Raw genomic sequence first — 13,619 nt, 5'->3', positions numbered from 1 at the left:
AGCCGGCCAAAATCGGCTTTCGATTATACCAATTTGACCGGCTTCAGGAGATGACTGGCCATCTCCCGATTTGTGTCGGAACATGGCCGGCGATCTCTTTCGAAAATAAGCTGGATTGTGGCATGGAGAGAGAAGTGTCAAATGTACAGGAGACCTGGCAATACAAATGAACAGCAAAGCAGATAAGACACTTGGACCAAATAGAATGGAAAAATAAAATGCTGAAACTACAAAGGTAGAAAAAAAGTATTTTATGTTGAATGTGTTAATTGGAACATGTCAGCTTTCGGAAATTACTATCTCTGATATCTTGCATTTCAGTTTCTGTTCTCTAGTATTGCTGTATATGCACGTCATACCTGAGGTTTACAGTTTTTACCTTCATATCTCTATGACTGATCTGTGATCCCTTATTTCATGAGGCTCTGTCTGTGTTTTGCTTGTATGACCATAGATCTTAAATTAAAAAATGTTTTAAAATTTTCTTGTCATCGGGGGGATGGAGTGGAATTGGGCAAGGGGTTTGTCTAGGCGCCAGGGAGGGCCCCACTGAACTGGTCTGCACGGGGCCCCGCAATTGCTAAGACCGGCCCTGATTGTGCTGTTTTGGGGTCTTGCCAGGTACTTGTGGCCTGAATTGGCCACTGTTAGAAACAGTATGCTGGGCTTCGTGGACCTTCGGTCTGTCCCAGTATGCCAATACCTTATTATTCAAATACATGAACTGAACATGTGTAGAAGTGCCGGCATCAGCCACTAGTGCACCCTTCCAACTCCCTGCTGCTCAAACAGAACTGAGAGGGCTCCAGCAGGGAAACTCTTCGGTTAGCGGAGCTTGAGCACCCACGCCAGCCATGTATTGGATACCACAGTGTTGGAGTGGGACTGAGTCCGAAGTGACTGCTTTGGTCATGTATATACATCTGCTTTGAGACATGTTTAACAGTGTGTGTATATGTGCTGGAAAGTATAGGGGCATATTGCATGTATTAAACAACAAATAACAAAAACACAATCCCTTACTAATTAATTTTTGTAAATCAGATCATCAAAAAGTATATCTTACGTAGCCAATTTAACCAGCAAGTTGTCACCATAATTCCTCATCAATCCATATATTTGTAAATTTTATAAAAAAATTATTTTAATGTATATGTTGTTTACAATCCAAATCTTTTTAAAGCTTCCAATATTCAAAATGTATTAGGTACTGTATGTAATTAAGAAAAAAAATTTGAAATAAAGTTTTTAATTGACGTCGGAAAACTTAAGATGGTTGATTACAGAGCGAGATTGATTCTAGATTCTTCTTTTTCTTCAGCTTTACAAACCATTTGTTTTTTGAACTACAGGTTTGTGAATATGCATTGGACTTGATAAATGGAAAAATATCAGAAGTGGTTCCCATTGCTGTCCAGCAACAAATAATTGCTACCTGGGTAAAAGCAAAGCAGTTATGTCAACAGCAGATAGGACATAAACTTCTGATTGACGATGAGGTATAATTCTCTTTTTACTCTTATTTTCACTGTTAGAGATCATTTTGAAAACTTAGGTCTATGAAATATGTATTTCTGTCCTGTAGAGAAATCAAAGTTGTATGACAGTTATAGAATAACAACAGACTTTTAATGGAAGTATATTAATTAACACTAGAACTATCACATGGGTTATTTTGACCCCTAGAAAGATTTAGATTGTTTATGAGCAAATTATTTCTCGCATCTATGATTTTTCATACTTATCGGTGTTTTACATGGTATATAATTTTCAAAGAACTAACTACTGTAATTTGAAGGCTAAAGCAGTCAAACCTAGGAAAATCGAAGGGGTCAAATTGACCCAATTGATGTTTCAGCCATCTTACTGTGCCTTTCTTCAGAGTGAAGTTGTGAAGTTGTGGAGTATGTATATGGGACTGTGTTTTTTTTTAATATTCTTAATCTGGATTGTTTGATATGGGAAAAGTCCATTAATCTCAGTCTAATAAATATAGCACCTCTAGAAGAAAAAGAGGATGTAGTATCACATCATACCTTTTGGGCCTTTGTCTATTCAATTTGAAGAAAACATTGTAAAACAGTAAAATGGTCACTGAATAATTTGAACTTTGAAGTGTAGAGGAGATCTATAAACCGCTTTGCAAGTCAGTTTAAGCAAAATAGTAAATATGCAATAAAGGTGAAAACCACTTGTCCTTAGCATTGATTTTTTGGGGGCTTTGAAGTGTAGATGAGGTTATTGGTCCTGGGCATTAATTTTTTTAATCTTAGATTTTCCTTTGAGACCTTTGTTATTTTGACGCTTTCTGCTTAGACTAAAAGTGAACACCTGTAATTCTAGATTCTTCTAGAAAACTTCTGTCACATACTCTTTTGTCATATTAGTTGACATTTTTTAGAAGTTTCTATACTCGGTATTTTTGTCCTATATCCTGCCTTGTGTTATTTTTTGGTAAACATGCCTCATGGATGATAGATGACTTTTTATGGTTGAAGAAGTTCAAGATTTGAACAAAGAATTGGATAACGAAAGCACGAAAAATGGTGGATCAGATTCTGAGAGTGATGATGAATATATGCCTAACCCAAGCATTTTGGATAGTGACAACAGCAAAGTATCTGACAAGCTTTCAGAAAGCAAGGGATATCATTCAAGGTCCTCATTGATGAGAATGGCATGTAAGTGTGGTTTCAGCCAGCCATCCCTTGCTTTAAGAGAACCAGTTGAGGAAATTCTCTGTAAGTTTTTTGATCAATCGTCGTAAGTTCTTGTACATGCTGGAAGACAGCATAATGTATACGTTCCTTTTTACAGTTGGAAAAATGTCAATTGGTTCTGACAGAACTATATATGAAGTTATTACTGATAGCACTTCTGCTCCAGGAAGATGGGCTCAACAAAATAAGTATATAAGTACATAAGTAATGCCACACTGGGAAAAGACCAAGGGTCCATCGAGCCCACAGGCTCGACAGCGGCCAATCCAGGCCAAGAGCACCTGGCAAGCTTCCCAAACAAATATGCTTTGAGAAACTCCTGGACTGATGCCCTATGCCAAATGTGAAATCAAAAAAGGCAGCACTAAACTTAACGAGCCAGCAACGTGGTTTTTAAACTGGTTCTAGCCAGTTCAACGAGCAAGTGGTAAACCGTGACATGCACAAAAGGGTTCTCCGAGTCATTTTCCTATCACGGTAGCAACTAACGAAAACGGAATGCAGACGAGCAAATTAGTATTATAATGTGTATGAATCGTATTGTAATGAGATGCACTACCATTTTCCGATTGCCTAACCGTGGAAAACCTAACTGGAGGTCTGCACCTCTCGTTGGGGCTGTTCGCCTCTAAAGACTTCTATAAATTTAACCAAAAAAAAATCGGGAAAAAGTGCTCGTCAAAACAACAAAAAAAAAGATTGCCGTACTTCTTAACTCGGGATTCAAAAGCTTCGATAGACACTTCTTCCATACACTTTATTCCATTAGTGAAGCCAAATGGACTGATAGGAAAGGGATTTAAACATTCTCTTTCCCCGGTGATTTTTCAAAGCTGATTGTAGTTTTGTACGGAAGGGGAGGGGGAAGTAAATCTAGAATTCAGATGTGAGCAGTGTGAGCATTTCTCCTGCTCCCCGCTGTATGTTTAATGTCTTTTTTTTTCAACAGGCTTTCTGTTATAACCTGTTTTTTTTTTAACAGTCCTGCTGACTTGCAGCCAGTGAAAGCCATCCCGTTCCCAGCTTGCCTGCTTCAGGGGTGGGGGAGGCTCAGGAGTCCCAGCAGCATGTGAACACAGCTCTACTTGATGCCACCACGGCCTCTCAGCCAAACACAGCGCGTTTAGCTGAAACCAGTGACAGCTAAATGCGCTGTGATTGGCTGAGAGAGACCTGGAGGAGGTTTTTTTTTTTTGTCTCATCCAAGTGCTCGTCAGGGACATCCTTTTTGATTTTGTGAATGAAGGACGTCCATGTTAGGCACTTTAGAAGGATGTCCCTGATGAGCACTTGGATTCCCTCACAGCAGCCCTGAGTATTGCAAACCTGTGAAAGACGTCTAGACTTGAGTGAAGGACGTCCATAAAGGACGTCCTTGGCATGCGCAGAGCAGCCAGCATAACGCTTGGTGCTCTGCGCATGCTCAGCTGGCCGACTGACTTGGAAGGAAATCCCATGCAAATGAGCTAGCAGCGACCAGCTCATTTGCATGTGATTTCCTTGATGCATGCCCGTTTCTTACCAATTCGCTATCAGTATTTCAGGGTCTATACTGATAGGTTTTTGTTGTTTGAATTTTGATGTAAATATATCCTCTTTTGCAAAATGCGTGCTGAACTCTATACTCACTTTTCCATAATAAATTTCATAGCAACAGGGTATGATTGAAGTAGGAGGAAAAAGCCTTAGGTGGTCTTTTACTTAGGCGTGCTGGTGTTTTTAGCGCACACTAAAAATAGGCATGCGCCAAACGCTAAAGAGGCCAATGTTTTCCTATGGGTGTCTTTAGCGTTTAGCACACACCTATTTTTAGTGCACGCTAAAAACGACAGCACGCCTAAGTAAAAGACCCCCTTGGAACCCCACCTTCACCTTATTTTTTGTGATAGGTTTTACTGGGTAGAGCAGGTCACTGGCATAAAAAACCTCCATTTTAAATTATTAAAACTCTGTGCTTTGCTGATTATCTGGTCAACCCACAAAACTTGTGACTCAAAGAAAAAAACTTGCTGTATTATAGACCCCACCGACTGTGACCAATGTTCGCTGTTTGGCTGTTTCAAGGTGTTGTGGATCTCATCCAGCTTAATTGCACTGCATCCTTTACAGCATCACCGGGTTCCCTTTGGCCACAGTCGGTGGGGTCTATAATATAGCACATTTTGAAAACTAAGTACCTTTAATTCAGTTTTTTTTAGCCATATGTTTTATGGACTCATCAGACAATCAGCAAAGCACAGAGTTTTAATGATTTAAAGTGGAGGTTATTTTATGCTAGTCATGTGATCTACCCAGAGTCAGCATGGATTCAGCCAAGGGAAGTCATGCCTCACCAATTTGCTTCACTTCTTTGAAGGTGTGAATAAACATGTAGATAAAAGTGAACTGGTTGATGTCGTGTATCTAGATTTTCAGAAAGCTTTTGAAAAAAGTCCCTCATGAGAGACTCCTGAGAAAATTAAAAAGCAATGAGACAGTGGCAGTGGCGTACCAAGGGCAGGGCGGTGGGGGCGGTCCACCCCGGGTGCATGCTTCTGGAGGGGTGCAGAGAGCAGCCACGCGCCTGTTGGCTCCATTGGGTCTCTGCTCCCTCTGCCCCGGAACCAGTTACTTCCTGTTCCGGGGCAGAGGGAGCCAGCGGAACCGAGAGCCGCACGGCTGCTACCAGCAGCTAAAAATGCACCTGTGGGGAGGGGTTTGATTCACCGGGGGGGTGTCATTGCGCCAGGGGGGTGTCGTGCTGTACCCGGGGGGGGGGAGTGCGCATCGGTGATCCGCCCCGGGTGTTAGCCGACCTAGGATCGTCACTGGATAGTGGCACTGTTCCCTCTTAGCTGAATGGGAGTCCTCCGCCTTCAGTCCTTCCAATTGGGGGGGGGGGGGGTACTGTTTCATTATCATGTTTTCAACAGTGAGGAACAGTCAAGCTCTGCATATCTCCAAGGAACCTGCCTGTCCCTAGTATTGAAGCATTACCCCCCCCCCCCCCCAACAGCCAGCAATGCAACTGATGGACTCTCGCTTAACTCAGAGGAAACAGTGGATAGAATGTCATGTTCTGTTGTGAATTAAGAACTGGTTAATGGATAGAAAACAGACAGTAGTGTTAAATGGTCATTTTTCTTAGTGGAGGAGAGTAAATAGTGGAGTGCTGCAGGGATCTATACTGGGACCAGTGCTATTTAACATATTTATAAATGATCTGGAAATCAGAACAAGTGAGGTGATTAAATATGCAGATGACACAAACTATTCAAACTTGTTAAAACATATGTGGAAAAATTGCAGGAAGAGCTTAGGAAATTGGAAGACTGAGCATCCAAATGGCAGATGAAATTTAATGTGGGCAAATGCAAAGTGATGCACATTGGGAAGAATAATCTGCATCAGACAGATTTTCAACATTGCACATTATCACTGTCAACTGCTGAGCAAGATATAAATAGGAACAACAAACATAGTCTGAAATGTCTAAACGCGAATGCCAGAAGCCTAAGAAATAAAATGGGAGAGTTAGAATATATTGTACTAAATGAAAAAACAGATATAATAGGCATTTTTGAGACCTGGAGGAAAGAGCATAACCAGTGGGACACAGTCATAGCACGATAGAAATTATATCATAGTGACAGGGTTGATTGACTTGGAAGTGGCGTACCAAGGCGGGGGGGGCGGTGGGGCGGTCCACCCCAGGTGCACGCCGCTGGGGGGGTGCCGCGCGCCGGTCAGCGTCATTGGTTTCCATGCTCCCTCTGCCCCGGAACAGGAAGTAACCTGTTCCGGGGCAGAGGGAGCATGGAAACCAACGACGCTAACCGGCGCGTGGCACCACCCCCAGCGGCGTGCACCCGGGGGGGAGGTTCTTTCGCCGGGGTGGGGGGTGTCCCTTCGCCAGGGGGGTCACGCTGCATGGGGGGTGCTGCACCCGGGGGGGCCGGGCCGCATCGGCGATCCGCCCCGGGTGTCAGCGCTCCTCGGAACGCCACTGCAACTTAGTGGAGGGCCTTGAATCAAATAGACTAAAAATTCTACAGGACATGAAACACATCTTGGAATCCCTATGGATTGAAATTCCATGTGTAAAGGGGAAATAAATAATCATAGGAGTGTACTACCATCCACCTAGCCAGGATGAAGAGACAGATGTAAAAATGTTATCCAAAATTAGGGGGGCTGACAAATTGGGGAACACGATAATAACGGGTGATTTCAATTGTCCCGATATTGAATGGATAAATGTAACATCAGTGCATGCTAGAGAGGTGAAATTCCTTGATGGAATCAAGGACTGCTTTATGAAGCAGCTGGTTCAGGAGCCAACATGAGCAGGAACAATTCTAGACCTAGTCCTTAGTGGAGCGAATGATCTGGTGCAGGAGGTAATGGTGTTGGGGCCTCTTGATAACAGTTCTCATAACATGATCAGATTTGATATAAGCTCTGGAGTAAGTACACACAGGAAATCCAATATATTAGCATTTAACTTTCAAAAAGGAGACTATGATAAAATGAGAAAAACGGTGAAAACAATCTAGAGGAGCAGCTGCAAAGGTCAAAAATGTACATCAGGCATAGATGCTGTTAAAAAATATCATTCTGAAAGCCAAAGGTCAAATATATTCCGTTTATTAAAAAGGAGGAAAAAAAGACCAAAAGACGGCTGACATGGTTAAAAAGAGAGGTGAAGGAAGCTATTAGAGCTAAAAGTAAATCCTTCAGAAAATGGAAGAAGGATCCAACTGAAAATAATAGAAAACTACATACAGAATGGCAAATCAAATGCAAAGCGCTGATAAGGAAGGTAAATAGAGACTTTGAAAAGAAGATTGCGTTGGAGGCAAAACCGCATAGTAAAAACTTTTTTAGGTATATTAAAAGCAAGAAGCCAGCAAAAGAATCGGTTGGACCGCTAGATGGCCGAGGGGTAAAAGGAGCACTCAGGAAGACAAGGCCATAGCAGACAGATTAAATGATTTCTTTGCTTCGGTCTTCACCGAGGAAAATGTGGGAGAGATACTGGCGCCAGAAATGGTATTGAATGCTGATGAGTCAGAGAAACTGAATCAAATCTCTGTAAACTTGGAAGATGTAATGGGGCAATTTGACAAGTTGAAGAGTAGCAAATCACCAGGACTGGATGGTATATATCCCAGAGTATTGATAAAATTGAAAAATGAACTTGCAGAACTATTGTTAGTATTATGTAGTTTATCTTTAAAATCATGCATGGTACTGGAAGATTGGATGGTGACCAATATAACACCAATTTTAAAAAGGGTTCCAGAGGTGAGCTGGTAAATGACAGACCGGTGAGCCTAACGTCAGTGCTGGCAAAATGGTAGAGACTATTATAAAGAACAAAATTACAAAGCATATACTCTCAAGTCCTCCATTTTGAAATCCAAGATTTACGAAAAGTGGACATATAATAAGGAAAATATTATAACAATTGAAAATTAACAAAAGAACTTGTGTTTTACAAAGTATCAATATAATATAATATTACAGCTCTAATGATAACTCCTATGACTTAGTCATTAACATTATCTACTCCATTAATCTTGCTTCACCAATCTACTACATTTCTTTGAATGAGTGAATGAACATATGAATAAAGGTGAGCCAGTCGATATTGTGTATCTGGATTTTCAAAAGGCATTTGACAAAGTACCTCATGAAAGACTCCAGAGGAAATTCGAAAGTCATGGGACAGGAGGTAGTTTTCTATTGTAGATTAAAAATTGGTTAAAGGATAGAAAACAGAGAGTAGGGTTAAATGGTCAGTATTCTCAATGGAGAAGGGTAGATAGTGGGGGGTTCCCCAGTGGTCTGTGTTGGGACTGCTGCGTTTTAACATATTTATAAATGATCTAGATATGGGAATGACTAGTGAGGTAATTAAATTTGCTGATGATACAAACCTATTCAAAGTTGTTAAATCGCAAGAGGATTGTGAAAAATTGCAACACGACCTTACGAGACTGGGAGATTGGGCATTCAAATGGCAGGTGATGTTTAATGTGAGCCAGTGCAAAGTGATGCATGTGGGAAAGAGGAACCCGAACTATAGCTGCGTGATGCAAGTTTCCACGTTAGGAATCACTGACCAGGAAAAGGATCTAGGAGTCAACGTCAATGATGCTTTGAAACCCTCTGCTCAGTGTGCTGTGGCAGCAAAGAAAGCAAATAGAATGTTAGGTATTATTAGGAAAGGAATGGAAACCAAAAATGGGGACCTTATAATACCCTTGTATCAATCCATGTTGGCTTTGCTTCATTAATCCATGCCTACGTACATGCTCAATAATTTTGTTTTTTATAATAGCCTCTACCATTTTGCCTGGCACCAGTGTCAGGCTCAACGGTCTATAATTTCCGTCTGGAACTTTTTTTAACAATTGGTGTTATATTTGGCACTCTCCAATCTTCTGGTATCATGCTTCATTTTAAGGTTAAATTAATATTACTAACAATAGCTCTGCAAATTCATTTTTAAATTCTGTCAGTACTCTAGGATGAACACCATCCAGTCCAGGCAATTTGCTACTTTTTAATTTATCAAATTACCCCATTACGTCTTCCATATTTACAGAGAAACAAGAATCAGAAGCCTATGCATGCAGATGGAGTGAAATCAGGACTAGTTTAGCTTGTCCCTGTTTGACACAGTGTCCCTTCAGATCTAGTTGGAGGGAAGGAGTAGCCTAATGGTTAGTGCAGTTGGGTTGAGAACATGGGGAACTGGGTTCATTTCCCAGTGCTGTTCCTTGTGATCCTCCAGTGTCCCAAGTACAGGCTTCGACTGTGATCTCATTAGAGACAGAGAAAGTACTTGGATAAAATAAGTAAACTACTGTGGTTGTACCACAGAAAGGTGGTATATAAATGCATTACCATTCCCCAAAGGTCAGAACTAGAATAGACTTCCTGAGAATAGGTAGTGAAATGGAGTGTGTCATGGGGGCTTTGGTTCTACCACTGTTTTGCACAACACATCATCAGTAACTAGACAGATGGGGGTTGGAGACGGAGATTGGTTTGGTTTGGCTGCTCCATCCACTGCCCCTGTTCCTGAGTCAGTATATCATGCTCCATATCTGGCCCTATTCAAATCCAGGCTAAAAGCCCATCATTTTAAGAGTGCTTTTAATTCTTAGCCCCTTATTCACATGTTTAATACCTATGTTGTTTAAATCATTCCCATGCTAAATGAAGCTCCCTAAGTTCTTATTTGTTCTGTTTTTGTCTGTGATAGATTATAAGCTCTTTCGAGTAGGGACCATCTATTCCCTGTTTGTGTACAGCTCTGTGGAAATGATAAGTAGTAGTATAATAGAGTTGAAGAACCGTATAATACTATTCTCTTTAACATTTTTTTTTCCTTGATAGCAAACCAGTGATGGGCAGAACCTGATGAACAGAATTCTTGTGGCTGTAGAAATGCATGCTTGTAATGGTCTTGGATTCATGGACTTTACTGTTCCAAGCTTGGCTCAGGTGCGTAGCATTATCTTATCTTCTTTTCACTTAACAGATCTACACTTGCTCCCCAGGATATCTGAGTTTCAAAAAGTGCTTGTTTCGTTTAGCACTGGAGAGATTAGGAAAGATTGTCTCCTTAAACCTTCAGTGTTTCTTGTCCACCCCAAAAGCTATACCAGCCAAAGAGTGTGGGCTGTGTGACAGCACTGGAAAACATAGATGTGTATGTTTCTAAAATGGCTAAAGCACACTTGTGAGAGTGTGCTTTGATTCATCTTGCCACTGGAACATCTTCTGGCAGTAAGTAGCCTTTTTGTGGGAACAGCTTCAGGTTCCTCTCCCAGGACTAATGTGAGCTCTGCCCCCTATGATGTCGTTGTCCAGTGTCAAGCCTAAGGGGAGAAGGTCTGTGCAGGAGACATTAAACAGCTGAAATGTGTTCATCCTGCCATTGGATCATCTTTTGCTAGTAAGCAGTCTTCTTGCAGGAACAGTTTCAAGTTTGTCTCTGGGGACTAATGTGAAGCTCCGTCCCCTGTGACAACGCAGTTGGGCATCAATCATAAAGAAAGAGGTCCTGCGTCACAGGAGCTGTTCACCAGAGATGGGCACCCCTACTCCATCACACCAACAAAGGAGCACAACTTCATGCAGACTTTGAAGCAAGTTTTTTTAAGATTTGACCTGGGCATTAATTAACCCACTTTCAAGACGAATGTATTCCAGATTCCATTTATGGTCAAGATGAGTAGATATTAAACATAACATAAGAGCATAAGAGTAGCCTGTTTCCAAACAGTGGCCAAGCCAGGTCACAAGTACCTGGCAGAAACCTAGTTAGTAGCAACATTCCATGCTACCAATCCTGGGGCAAGCAGTTGCTTCCCCATGTCTGTCTCAATAGGAACTTGTCCAAACCTTTTTTAAACCCAGATACGCTAACCACTTTTACAACATCCTCCGGCAAGAAGTTCCAGAACTTAACTATTCATTGAGTAAAAACATATTTCCTCCTGTTTGTTTTAAAAGTATTTCCATGTAACTTCCTTGAGTGTCCTCTAGTCTTTGTACTTTTGGAACGAGTAAAAAAATTGATTTACTTCTACTCGTTCTACACCACTCAGGATTTTGTAGACCTCAGTCATATCTCCCCTCATCCGTCTCTTTTCCAAGCTGAAGAGCCTTAACCTCTTTAGCCTTTACGAGAAGAGTTCCATTCCCTTTATCATTTTGGTTGCTCTTCTTTGAATCTTTTCTAATTCCGCTATATCTTTTTGAGATACGGTGACCAGAACTGAACACAGTACTCAAGGTGTGGTCGCGCCATGGAGCGATACAGAGGCATTATAGTATTTTTGGTCTTATTCACCATCCCTTTCCTAATAATTCCCAGCATCCTGTTTGCATTTTTGGCCGCTGCCGCACACTGAGCAGAAGATTTCAGCATAATGTCTACAACATCACCTAGGTCTTTTTCTTGAGTGCTGACCCCCAAGGTGGACCCTATCATCAGGTAACCTATGATTCGGATTATTCTTTCTAATGTGCATCACCTTACATTTGTCCACATTAAAGTTCATCTGCCATTTGAATACCCAGTCTTCCAATTTCCTAAGGTCTTCCTGCAATATTTCACAGTCCGCATGTGTTTTAACAACCTTGAATAGTTTTGTGTCATCTGCAAATTTAATCACCTCACTCGTCATTCCAATTTCCATATCATTTATAAATAGGTTAAATAGCACTGGTCCTAGTACTGATCCCTGTGGCACTCTACTGTTCACCCTCCTCCATTGAGAGAAATGACCGTTTAACCCTACTCTCCATTTTCTGTCCAGTAACCAATTCCTAATCCACACCAGAACCTTGCCTCCTATCCCATGACTCTTTAATTTTCTTAGGAGTCTCTCATTAGGAACTTTATCAAAAGCTTTCTGAAAATTTAGATACACTATGGAGCTCATTTTCAAAAGAGAAAAACGTCCAAAAAGTGGCATAAATCTGAATTTTGATGTTTTTCTCACAGAAATATCTAAATTGGTATTTTCAAAACCAATTTTTAGACGTTTTTCTATGAAGTCCGTCAGAAGTGTGTTCAGATCACAAGGGTGTGTCAGGGACGTGTTAAAGGCAGGATGTAAGACGTTTTGGGCTAGACCTGTTTTTATAATGAATATGGCACAAAAAGGTGCCTTAAATGGCCAGATGACCACTGGAAGGAATCAGGGGTGGCCCCCAATATCCCCCCCAGTGTCACTGACTCTCTACCACCCCCTACAAATGTGAATACAAATATAATTTAGCAACCTCTATGAGAGCTTCAGATGTTAGAGCCAGGTCTATTAGAGTAGCATGCAGGTCCCTGGAGTAGTGTATTGGTCAGTGCAGTGCACTATGGAGTGTTGGACTCTGGTCCCTGTCTCCCTCTACCTCTCACATTTGTGGTGGAAACTGTGAGCCCTCCAAAACTCACCAGAAACCCATTGTACCCACATGTATGTGCCCCCTTCACCCCTAAGGGCTATTGTGTACAGATGTGGTCAGTGGGTTTTGGGGGGGCCCAGCAGACAAGATAAGGGAGTAATAGTGAGATGTGTACCTGGGAGCATGTTTTTGAAGTGCACTGTAGTGCCCCCTAGGGTGCCCCATTTATCTTCTGGGATGTCTGGGAGACCAGTCTACTAAAAATGCTGGCCCCTCCTACATCCCAATGGTTTGATTTTCACATTTTTCACTTGGATGTTTTTGTTTTGAAAATGAAGCAAACAACAAAATGTCCAAATCAAAAAACCTTGTTAGAAATTGTATTTTCTAAAGCAAAAGGTAGATGTTTTTCTTTTTGGAAAATGAACTTCTTTCTTATTCAGATTTTGGACATTTTTTGTAAAACGTCTAAAGTCAGCCTTAGACGTCATATCAAAAATGCCCCTCCACATCAACCAGCTCACCTTCATCCACATGTTTATTCACACCTTCAAAGAAAATAAGCAAATTGGTGAATCAAGACTTCCCTCGGCTGAACCCACGCTGACTCTGTTCCATTAAACCATGTTTGTCTATGTGTTCTGTAATTTTATTCTTTATAATAGTTTCCACTATCTTGCCCAGCACTGACGTCAGGCTTACCGGTATGTAATTTACCGGATCACCCATAAAACCCTTTTTAAAAATCGGCGTCACATTGGCTACCGTCCAATCTTCAAGTACTATGGATGATTGTAATGACAGGTTGCATATTACTAATAGCAGGTCAGCAATTTCATGCTTGTTCTTTGAGTACCCTTGTATGTATGCCATCCAGTCCAGGTGATTTACTACTCTATAATTTGTCAATTTGCTCCGTACTTCTTCCATATTCACCGAGATTTCTTTCAGTTCCTCCGTATCATTACCCTTGGAAACCATTTCCGGTATAGG

At 41.3% G+C, this 13,619-nt stretch overlaps 1 protein-coding gene across 1 annotated transcript in view; it reads left to right on the top strand.

The window, feature by feature from the left end:
* CFAP46 (cilia and flagella associated protein 46) overlaps nucleotides 1-13,619 on the top strand; it is a 418,285-nt gene that overhangs the window by 159,383 nt on the left and 245,283 nt on the right. Inside the window, exons 21-22 of the mRNA XM_030202994.1 lie at nucleotides 1,353-1,499; nucleotides 10,110-10,217. Coding sequence (XP_030058854.1) covers nucleotides 1,353-1,499; nucleotides 10,110-10,217 — 255 coding nt within the window. The remainder of the gene's footprint in view (nucleotides 1-1,352; nucleotides 1,500-10,109; nucleotides 10,218-13,619) is intronic.

Source organism: Microcaecilia unicolor, chromosome 5, assembly GCF_901765095.1.
Source record: "Microcaecilia unicolor chromosome 5, aMicUni1.1, whole genome shotgun sequence".
In the NCBI taxonomy this organism is placed as follows: Eukaryota; Metazoa; Chordata; class Amphibia; order Gymnophiona; family Siphonopidae; genus Microcaecilia; species Microcaecilia unicolor.
The sequence above is the reverse complement of the archived record's forward strand: the minus strand, read 5'-3'. Positions and strand labels throughout refer to the sequence as shown.